Source organism: Coptis chinensis, chromosome 8, assembly GCF_015680905.1.
Source record: "Coptis chinensis isolate HL-2020 chromosome 8, ASM1568090v1, whole genome shotgun sequence".
In the NCBI taxonomy this organism is placed as follows: Eukaryota; Viridiplantae; Streptophyta; class Magnoliopsida; order Ranunculales; family Ranunculaceae; genus Coptis; species Coptis chinensis.
Window position 1 is genome coordinate 89,612,304 of NC_141463.1, and position 12,176 is coordinate 89,624,479.

General features: G+C 39.0%; 2 protein-coding genes across 2 annotated transcripts; both read left to right on the top strand.

Annotated features, from left to right (window-relative positions):
- The first annotated feature begins 2,836 nt into the window (after positions 1–2,836).
- On the top strand, positions 2,837–3,741 carry LOC147484139 (uncharacterized). The gene is made up of 2 exons (XM_086579715.1): positions 2,837–3,043; positions 3,109–3,741. The coding sequence occupies exons 1-2, from the start codon at positions 2,837–2,839 to the stop codon at positions 3,739–3,741; spliced, it is 840 nt and encodes a 279-aa protein (XP_086435841.1).
- A 6,272-nt stretch (positions 3,742–10,013) lies between these two features.
- LOC147484140 (transcription initiation factor IIB-like) lies at positions 10,014–12,027 on the top strand. The gene is made up of 6 exons (XM_086577951.1): positions 10,014–10,379; positions 10,837–10,966; positions 11,064–11,191; positions 11,344–11,432; positions 11,616–11,692; positions 11,850–12,027. Exons 1-6 carry the CDS (start codon positions 10,014–10,016, stop codon positions 11,987–11,989), a joined length of 930 nt encoding a protein of 309 aa, XP_086434077.1. The 3' UTR covers positions 11,990–12,027.
- Positions 12,028–12,176: the final 149 nt, after the last annotated feature.

The window sequence follows — 12,176 nt, forward strand, 5'->3', positions numbered from 1 at the left end:
TGATTGGTTTTAAAGTTTCAAGATAACGACTTTATTTAGTTTCAGGTATAAGGTAACAAGGACGGTCGGTCGGGCGGTGGTAAGATTCTTTGACTCAATGTCCATGCATTATTTAATTCTAATTGTTTTCGTCTCAACATATAGTCTAACTTCCAATGTATATCTAATATAACCTTATATTTGTTTTCAGTATGCTGATTTAAACAAGCACACAAACTGATTCAAATTTACTCCATAAGTTAAACATGGATTGTGAAACACCAGCTCCAGTGAATCCAGAAATAGTGCAAGTGAACATTCGAACACAAACAACAGCACAAGTTGAGGTCAACCCGCTATCAAAATTTAGTTTTACTTTGTATAACTTCAACTCATGTGAAATAAAATCATACTGGTTTTAAAACTACTGCTACTACAGATTAGTCATGGTTCTATTTCCGACCAAATTTGTCATAGTAAAACACCCCAATTGCAAATACGACGTCAAAGAGCAGATAAGATTGTAACTCCAACATTATGCCCAACAACAAAACATCCACAACCAGTTGAGGTCGTCACCGTTAATCGTTCATCCGTTATTGAATGACCAAATCGTTATGAACTAGCTCAACGTTCGCGTAGAGAAAGGGAACGAGCTTTGCGATTGCAACTAACTTCTCCAATTGGAACTTCTATTCCTTCGTCAGTTACAAACTACGTTTCAAGGAGGTTCCACACATGCATGACCCCATGCTGATATCACAGTGTCCAAATGAGATGCAATTTGGCAATCAATTGTTAGCATTACATTCTACCTGCGAAGACTGGCCCCACGATTCTCCAAAATCGGTACGTAGTTTTACCTTCGGCCCCTAACTTGGATCATCTCCCTTGCAAAGTAGCCAGTAAGTCTAATATTACTCCTATAAACTTTTTATATTGTAATTTTATTGTGATTAAAACCTCATTGGTGCCTCTATTTTGAATTTCATATCAACTAATACTACTCCTGTGAGTACGTCTGAGATAGACTTACATTCTCAAAAGATATGAATTGTGACGAAAACCATCAAGGCCTTCATCAAGTCATGATGGTCAATCGTTCAAACATAACTGAACCACCCAATCGGTATGCACTAGCTCAACGTGCGCGTAGAGAGAGGGAAAGAACTTCACGCTTGCAGAGCATTTCTCAAGTGGCAAGTGTTATTTATTCATCCACTACTAACAATGTGTTCAAAGATTCCCAACATTCTATATTGCCCCCATCTTGCTAGAGCGACAAAGGAAAAAATGTCGTTGATGACGAGACACAGATTTTACAACATCCAAATGATAAGCAATTTGTCAAACAATTGTCTGCATCACATTTTGGCGCCGACAATATGTGTTATTATTCTCCGCATTCTACACGTAATCTCGCTTCTCCTTTCCAACTTGGATCTCCGTCATTGCCTAATAGCCAGTAAGTCTATTATATATTACTATTGGAAACTCTTTTTTTGGTGTCTTCTGGTCAATAAAATCTGATTAGTTCTATTTTGAATTTCAGACCAGGTGATACTACTCTTATGAGTACGTCTGATATAGGCTTAACCCATTCTCAAAAGGAGGTGGATTTTAACCAAACCTCTGAAGGCAACGCAAAAACGTCTGACGAAGAAGATTATGATGTATTTGAGTTTGGGCCCCCATTTGAGCCCTTGCCTGTTGTTCCAGATGTGCGCCATGATCTTGGTGAAATGAACGTCCAATGTCAGTCTTGCTCTGCCCTCCATTGGAGCGCTGAGCAATTGACCAGGTCTACCAAGAAGAAGCCTTTATTTGGGTCGTGTTGCCTATAAGGAAAAATAAAAGTCCCTTGCCTTCAACCTTTACCCCAACCCCTCGAATCACTATTCGAAGGTGGTGATTGGCTAGCAAAATATTTTCATAAAAATATTCGAGGGTACAACGATGCAATGCCTTTACAAGTCTGGGTGTCAAAGCAAATGATCGTGTCCTCAGAGGCCGTGGTCCAAAAGCATTCACTATTCATGGAGAATTGTGCCATAAAATTGGCTCACTATTACCAAACAGTGATAATGACCCGAAATACACATAACTGTACATTTATGATGCAAGTGCCGCTCTGGAATATAGAAGGCAACGCAATCCACATTTGTTAACAGAGGTGTTAAGTATTATTCAGGGGGTGCTTATTCAAGCGAATGCATGGTCCAAGTTTTTCAAAAATGCAAGTGACATCCTTAGGTCAAATGCAATTGTAAACAATAATATTCCTGCATACATACAATACACTCCTGGTACTGATCGACGTCGGTGCAATCTTCCATCGACTTCTGAAATTGCCGTTGTGTTGCTTGGGGATGAAAGTAAATGTGACATGTTACGAGACATCATTCTGCATTGTAAAGAAGGTGGAGTGCAAAGGATAAGTGAGTGTCACCCAACATATTCACCTCTACATTATGTGCTGCTTTTCCCTAGAGGAGACCTTGGTTGGGCACCAGATCTGCGCCAATGGGATATTTCTAACAATTGTCCAGGTGAAGCCCGTTTGACTAAAGTGCAATATTACGCTTATCGTTTATTCGATTACCCCACAGAATACTCATCTATTTTGAGGGGAGGTTCTCTATTTTAACAGTGGATAGTGGATGCCTGGGTTGCAACTGAACAGAACCATTTGCGTTATGTTCGGATGAACCAAAACCACATTCGTGCGGATTTGTATAAGTGTTTGACGGACATTTCCATGGAAGGGTTGCCTCTAGAAGAGATCGGCTAGCGTTACATTCTCCCGTCGAGTCATACAGGGAGCCCAAGACAAATGTACGAAATTTACCAGGACTCAATGGCCATAACGCGTTACAATAAACATCCGGATGTGTTTCTTACTGCTAGGGCAAACCCAAACTGGCCAGAGATTAGAAGAGCACTCAAGCAGCACCACACTGCTTCGGACCGTCCAAAAGTGGTCGCACGTGTATTCAAGTTGAAAAGGAAAGCCATCATGGAAGAAATACTCATAAATGGTATGTTCGGCGAAGCCGTTGCACATGTATATACAATATATTCCAGAAACGAGGTCTGCCACACATGCATGCCCTCATCTTTCTCAAACAGGTTGATAAGATAGTGTGCGCAGAATTCCCTGACCCTGTCTCCCAACCAAAACTTTTTAAAACTGTCAAGAGGTGTATGGTTCATGGACCCTGTGGCGCCAAGAATCCGCAGGCCCCATGCATGGAGAATGGAAAGTGTACCAAACATTATCCACGTGCATTCACCGATGAAACAACAATGGATCAAGTTGGGTATCCTATTTACCATAGGCACAATACTGGTAAGGAGTACGAAGTTCGGGATTATCAAGTTGATAACAAGGATGTAGTGCCTTACAACCCATTCTTATCAGAAATGTTCAATTGCCATATAAACGTTGAAGTATGTTCATCAGTTCGTGCCGTTAAATACATTCACAAATACATCTACAAAGGCCACGACAGGGCAACTATGGTGATACTTGGCACTGATGACAAGATTCAACAGTATATTAATGCAAGGTATGTGGGACCACCGGAGGCAGCATGGCGTCTGCTTGAATTTCCTTTGCACAAGGAGTACCCAAAAGTTGAAAGATTAGCAGTTCATCTTGAAGGAATGCATCATGTCGTTTTCAATGCAAAAGACACCAAGGCTGCAGTTCTTGCTAGAGCAGACAAACAGAAATCAACCCTGATAGCTTTTTTTGAATAGTGTACTCGAGATACAGAGGCCCGTGCATTTACTTATCAGGAATTCCCACAGCACTATGTTTGAAAAAAACAAAAAAATTTGGAAGAAGAGAGACCAATGTTGCGCTATTGGGATAATGTACTCTGTAAATCCAAATGCTGGAGAACGTTTCTACCTCCGCTTACTCTTGACAGTAGTCAGAGGTCCTACATCCTTTTCAAATCTTCGTACTGTCAACGGATCTGAATATAGTACATTTAAAGCGGCATGTGTTGCACGTGGTCTTTTAGAAGACGACGATGAATGGAGGCAATGTCTACAAGAGGCGTCTATAATCAACACTGGCTACCAACTACGAAGGTTGTTCAACATTATGTTTTTGGAATGTTCCCCAACAAGTCCTGTGCTATTGTGGAATGAATTTGCAACAAGTATTTGTGATGACCTTGCAATGAAAATACGTAACACCTTCCCAATTCCTTACCCAACCGAAGAACAAGTAGCTGATTATGGGTTATATTTGTTGAACCAATTGCTTTTTGAAGTAGGAAGAACATTATCTGATTTCCCAGACATGCCTAAACCCAGAAGAAACTGGGATGAAGTTACAGAAAACAGACTCATTTGGGAGCAAAGACAGCTCCAACATGATGGGCTCCACGCAGAGGCCACCTCGAATGTATTGCGTCTGAATGACGAACAACGTGACGCCCATACCAAGGTAACAAATTCAGTGGTAAACAACCGGGGAGAAGTTTTTTCTTGGTTGGAGCAGCAGGGACTGGTAAAACATTTGTGTACAACACAATTGCTGCAACTTGCCGCAGTCTTGGCCATATAGTAATAATGGTTGCTTCATCTGGAATTGCAGCGTTGTTGTTATCTGCCGGAAGAACAACCCATTCAACTTTTAAAATTCCTTTAAATGTGATGGATGAAACATTCTGTAGTTTTACCAAAAACTCAATACATGCTGATCTTTTCAAAGAGACAAGCTTAATAATTTGGGATGAAGTGCCGATGCAACATAGACACTGTGTTGAAGTTGTCGAAAGGACGCTTCGAGATATTAGAGATAATTCAAATCCTTTCGGTGGAATAACTGTTGTTCTTGGAGGTGATTTTAGACAAACCCTCCCTATTATACCAAAAAGGGTTCGGGAGCAATTTGTAGGTGCATCGTTGAGGAGATCTCAGCTATGGCGGCATGTGAATGTTGTGCACTTGGTCCAAAAACATGTGCCTTGATGTGTCAGACCTTGATAATGCAAACTGTCACACCCCGAATTTCGACAGAATTCGGAAAAACAATATTTGTTCCCGACTCTTCGATCTTCGAGGTGTGACACACTCTCAACTCCCAAAACCCATAAAGCAGTTTAAATATGCGGATAATTAAAAACCAATAAAAATTTTCAATTAAACAAAAGTCCTCTTAATTACAAAAATTCCCAAATAAGATTAGGTTACAAATCTCTTTTCAATAACTCTTTATTTAAAATTACAAATGAAAATACAAATAACATTGTCTCAACTGAAAATCTATTTCACCTCAAGGGAAAACAAAACATTATCCCGAATCTGACGCGCTAACGCAAAACCACAAGCAAAGAACCAACCCTTCTTCAACACTAAACTCGTCAAGACTTATCAACTATGTTCATTTAATGAACACACCCGATAAGCAAACAAACAAATCGGGTCAAGATTATAAAAATGCTGGTGTGAGTAGCTCTAAAATACAACATATACTTATACATATATATACACAATCCATAAGGCAGTTAGTTCCTCCACCGAAGCGCCTTAACTTCCAACAACTAATACGACATCCTTAAGTACAATAATTAAGGCAGGTAGTTCCTCCACTGAGGCGCTTTAACTTCTCAACAATAATACAAAGGCAGTTAGTTCCTCTACCGAGGCGCCTTAGGTTCTAACTAAACTAATAACCAGCCAAGCATATTTTATACTTACCGTATTTCATGCTCAATTACAGAGTGGGTCGTCTCTGCACAAGTAATTAGTTTAACCCACCCTTCTGCAAAACCATATACAATCATATTTTTAAAGGTATATCATTAACCAACATTTACCATAATTATATTATTTAAGGCTTTCTTTGCGTGTCCCTACAATCACGTCGTATCTATGTCTTACCTAGTTTCCCTAGCTACCACAATCGCTTTCCAACGCCGAACATGTACATCCATATGCCTCCCCTTACATAATGAACCACTCCGTGCGTAACTACCTTAAGCGAGATGCCGTACACTAGGTAACCCTCACACGAAAGCCATTATGTAAGTACTGCCACTATTCGGCATAAAATATCGCGCGTCTCGTTCTAATTTTGCGAACGAAATAATCAAGCCACCATTCGGCTACGCCAGAAGGGCCATCCATATTACTTACGCCAGAAGGGTCATTCAGATTCACTGATCGAAACGCCCGAAGGGCCAATCATATCACATACGCCCATCATAAGGGCCAAATCACATGAGTTGTGGTAGTTAGGTTCTAGGATTTTCGTTACGTAATTTATTCACGTGTCATACATTTATATCTTAGAATAATTCTTATTCTATCTCATGCCAGTATACTTAATTGTACTGAAGCTAAACGTTTCTCGTTATAATACAATCCACATTATCACGTGCCAATACTATTCATTGCACGATATCCAAGCATCTCTATTTCAAATCTCAAAACTTATTATTTCACGTGCCAATCATATATTGCACTACCCCATATGGAATATATCAAGCCTTCATACATACTACAATTCATTTAAGTAGCAACTCATAATAGCAATCAATCATGTAATGTATTTATTCAATATATTTATGTGAACTCAAGTCACCATAAAAGCCCAATACTAAAGTCCATGAATCTAAGTCCGTATATAATTTAATTATCATAAAAACGTATATATCTAAGTCTTATAAAAATTCCCCGCTTGTTACGTGCCAATCTTATATTCTTTACACACTACTCACGTCAAATCTTAATTAAATAATGACAAATAAGGTTATACAATTTTCGACAATATTTTATTACTACATTTGTCCATATTCTTAAATATGTGAAAAACTGGAAAAAGTCAACATTCCACGGTCAACGGTCAAAGTCAAAGTCAACACGTCATTGCCAAAGTCAACACATCATTGTCAAAGTCAAACTGTCATTTCCATGTTCAACAGGTTCAGAGTCATAGCCATGGTTCATGGCTAAGGGCAAAGGTGCATGGCTCATGGGCTCATGACTAAGGTAATGATTCAGACCCAACTAGCCAAGCCCAAACCCAAACCTTAGAGCCCAAAAGTTTAAATGTTGAAAGACCCATTTGGATCTCCATTAAGTCCTATGGACTGGCCCCAAACAATATTAGAAACTGGCCCAAAACAGTTAAGTGGTTCGGCCCAAAGAAAGAAAAATAGAACTGGCCCAACCAAACAACTAAATTCGGGCCCAAAAACCAACTAAAACCCAAGACAAAATAATAGACTTTTTGGCTCAACCCAACTAACAAGCTAAGGCCCAAAAACTGAAACTGGCCCAAGGCCCAGCCGGTCATCTTCTCCATCAGTTCCCACCACCAGCCACCAAAATCGGCCACCACAAAATTCCAATTGCCACCCCTCCAACCATAATCGAAAATGATGAGGGAAAAAAAACCCCACTACTTTAACAAAATCGAAACCCTCAAATTCTTGAATTCCCAATCTTCACCAAAACTAGATTTTAAACTTATGGCCGCCATTAATGGCTTCTACCACCTCCGACAGCCCCCACCCAATCCAGTAATTCAATCAAACATCAACAGCCAACAATTTAACATCACCACAAAGAAGTTCAAACAATCCATTAGGACGATTTGGGTTCCTTTGGCTTGGCGACGCCATCAGCGCTTGTCAAAGCTTCAAGCTTCAATCTTACCCCTTTCCAGCACCCATTCAAGCCCTCATTCCAACCTCAATACTCAAACTCAAATCAACAAAGTAAAAGTCATAAAGACAAGGGTTCAAATCAAAAGGTCCGGTAAGGCGACGCCAGTAACGCCCCTTCAGAGCTTGAACAGCTCTCTAACAATGTACCACCACAACCCCACAAGATAACAGTTCAAAACCACAAACAAAAAGAGTTTAAAGGAAACATAGGCCGAAATCTTGCTGTGGGGCTTGCGCCGCCATTAACAGCTTCTCGAAGCTTCGACAGTTCAATCATTTTAATAATTAAGAGCAACAAACCATATATAACAGTAATCAGTTTAACAATAACGACACACGACGAGGAAGAACGAACAGTAAAAATGAGTGAAAAACATTGAACATTAAGGCTGTTTCCGTATACACGTGAAGTAGAAAAACTAACTACTCACCTGTATTAACAGCTCCACGAATTCATCATAGTTCGATTCGTCGCGCTCCAACCCTCTAGCAATCCAGCTTCTATCTCTGCCTCCATTTTTATTTTATTTTATTTTCTCAGAACCCTATTCTCCAGAACAATGTGATTATATATTTGGGTTTGAAACCCAAGCCTAATACAGACTCGGGCCCAGAAACCAGGCCCACGTATCCCAAATCCAATCCAACAGATTTTATATAAATAATTTAATTAATTAATTAATAAATAATTACGTATTTTAAATACGGGCGTTACACAAACTTTGCCAATTACTTGGTCGAGGTTAGTTGTTAATTCAAACGTTTAGTTATGGTGCTTTACTATAGATATATGTTTAGTCAAAGTTGAGTGACAACTAATTTTGTTTTTTTCTTGACTTTTAGCTATGAATGACTCCTACGGAAATGGTCGATCTGTCTACAGGCATACGTAAGTGTGGAAATCAAGAAGAACTCATTTCTTCAGTTTATCCAAATTTGGATGTGGTGGGCACAACATCACCAACTTTTCTAAATGAACGAACTATACTCTCTGCACGAAACGACGATGTCAGTTTAATCAACGAAGCAACTCTAAATTTGTTTCCTGGAGAAACGCTTTCTTACTTAGCGGCAGATAAAATCATCGACGATGCTAACAATTCTAAAAACAATGGATTCCGTTATCCAAGTGAATTTCTTAATTCTCTAGATCCCCCAGCTTGCCACCTTTTAATCTGCAATTGAAGGTCGGCTGCCTTATAATGCTGCTTAGGAATATTGCACCAAGGGATGGACTCTGCAACGGGACAAGACTAATCGTGCACTATAAATTTTATCATTATTAAAATTTTTCTCAATGAAACGATTTTTGAGTGGAATTAGCTCTCCTATAAATCTAAAAGAACTTGCAAAGCACCCCTAGTGTTTCCTGTTGGTGCACTAACTAGCAGCACTATATAGGGAGCAATGCCTAGTGTAAAGAGAAAGATCTTGTAAGATTGCACCCTTAATCAATTAGGCGAGCAATGCAGATTGCACCCTTAGAGGATCTTGTAAGATTGCACCCTTAATCAAATGGAGATCACCAATTCACCATTTTCACCATTAGTGAGATCATTTTAGAGTATCTTTAGGATTTAGGAGAGAAACAAAAAAAACACCAAATTTTTTGAACCAAACCAAACACACCTAAAAAACACTAACCAACTTCAGGAGAAACATCAAATATTTGACATCAAATGACATATAACACTTTCTCAAAACCGCGCCACTGAAGCCCATCTAAAAACTGCGGTTTTGGAAATGCTGGAACCAAATTTTGGTTGATTTGGTGTTTGGTTTGGTGTTTTTATCAACATGTGTCTCTCCATAATGAAAAAAAACACCAAATTATTAGAAATTTGGTATTTGATGCTAGAATAGTATCTCACTTAAAAATGCTCTTAGACTTTATAATCAACCCAAATTCGGAAAATATCTAGGATTGATTGATGAGTCAAGGAACAAGTCTAACGAGGCCAATCATCAATCAACAACTTTTCTTCGTCTTGGTTCAAACCCCACTTGAAAGTAATAAATGGGCCTTCTTCTGTTGATCACGTGGTGGACCGATGCACGCTACCCAGTTCAAATACCCGACGACTTTGGACCTAAGTCTTACGAGTCCAAATTAAAGTACAATTAGAAGTAGAATTGAAGTCGGTTCCCAAAATTAGAACCCAACCAACCTCTATAAATAGAGAAGCTAGGGGTTCAATTTCTCATCACAATTTGCCTCCACAACGAGAGCAAAAAAAAAAAAAAAAAAAAGTGCAGCGATCATATTAGTCAACTTACGTAAAATTAACTAATCAAAAAAATTTAAAAACATAAACAGGAAATTTAACAATAACAAAAAACATAATGGAAGATTATTGTTCGGATTGCAAGAAGACCACAGTGGTAGTATTGGATCACTCAAGTGGTGACACAATATGTTGCGAGTGTGGTCTAGTTCTTGAAGCACGTTACATAGACGAAACATCTGAATGGAGAACGTTTGAGAATGATACTAATAATAGTGATCCGAATCGCGTTGGGGGTCCTGTAAACCCTCTTCTTGCTGAGAATGGTGGTGGTCTTGTCACTCTTATATCCAAACCTTCTGGTGTTACGTCTCTTGGATGGAACAATGTTGGTTCTAATAAGGATCCTGATAGTTCACTTATCCAAGCCTTTAAAAGCATAGCCGAAATGTGTGATAGGTTGGACCTTGTTGCCACTATCAAGGTATATATTGTTTATCTTGATTATGGTATAGTGACAACTATATCTGGTATGGTTACCTGATGAATATGTTTACCTGACTTAAAAAAGAAACTTTTTGTGAGGTTGTTCATTGTTACCTAGTAGCATGCCTAAATTTGTATTTTGGTATAAATAAAATGCAGAACTTGATATGTGATTGAACTAGTCCTTGCACTCATCAAGTAGATTAAATTCTCTAGGTGATTAGTTGGCTTCAATTCACTGCATGTCTTTGTATACACCTTGGTGAACTTGGGGGATGTATCTCAGATGCTAGGTAGGTACAGGGATTGATTAGTTGATACCCTGCATCTGCACATCAACGTTTGTACTTGTTTGGGGATGATTTCTTGAAAGTAGTTCATGTAGTTGTTCAATTTTTCGTTGAATGATAATGCTGTGTTTATTTACATCTATTATTGTTATTGGCTTTGTGCAGGATCTGGCGAATGAGATATATAAGAAAGTAGCAGACCATAAGTCTACGAGGGGAAGAAATCGAGATGCATTTTTGGCTGCTTGTCTGTTCGTTGCTTGTAAGCAAGAACATAAGGCTCGCACCCTAAAGGGTACAGGCTAAGCTTCCTTAATATGTGGATTTCTTCTCTATTTATCTTACTTTCAATGTGATTTAGTTTCCTGACATATGTGGTTTCTGTCAACTAGAGATTCACTCTATTGCCAATGGAGCCACAATAAAGGAAATTGGCAGGAACACATTCTTCATTGAGAAACAATTGAAAGAGATTGGTGAATCAATGGAGACCGGAGCAACAGATGCTGGAGATTTTATGGTGAGATTAAGTTTTGTTGCTTTATTACCAGTTTATTTTAGTTGCTTCTTTAGGTATTACTTATGAGGCTATTTAACCTGTTTCATGTATTTGGAATTTTTATGTACAAGTATTTAAAGTTTTAAACTAATCCCAACCTCCTTGATCTGCAGAGGCGCTTCTGTTCCCGTCTAGGCATGAATCACCAAGCTATTAAAGCTGCACAAGAAGCAGTCCAGAACTCAAAAGAGCTTGATATAAGGTAGCCTAGCGTCTCTTATACTTTAATCACGGCATCTTGCTTGGATACAGACTTGTGGTCTAAAGTTGTTAGACACTTGCACCATGTTGGTTTGGCATTATCACTTTTGAAGGTGTCATATAAACTATATCTCTACCATTTTACCAAACTGTTCGCTAATCTTTTCAATTCTTATTTTTGCAGGAGGAACCCCACCTCAGTGGCAGCAGCTGTTATCTACATGATTACGCAGCTCTCTGACAACAGGCAGTTCCTTAAAGGTTTGCATTTGCTGCACAATATTTGTTGCTTGAGTTTACAATCTGAAGTTCTCACAAAGAATGCAAATAGCATTGCCTCACTGTCTCACTCTCACGTTAGGATTGTAATTTGTGTTACAGAATCTTTATAAATAACTAATGGGTTTTATATATGTAGATGTTGCAACAGCAACTGCAGTGGCGGAAAGCACCATCAGGAAGTCTTGCCAGGACCTTTATCCATATGCATCAAGGCTGATACCTAATTGGTATGCCAAGGATGAAGACCTAAAGAATCTTGGCACTCTTTGTAAATGACGAACTCATTCCAATGCACGGTGTTAAAACGGAGTAACTGGTGCAATGTCATGGACAGCACTAGCCATTTTGTATGCTCTTTGTATATCTAATGAAAATAGTACTTGATTCCACAAGCGCAATTTGTTATGGTTGGCACTTCTGAGTGAAAAATCTTTGTCGTCGTTTAAGCTTAGATTCTCCACGA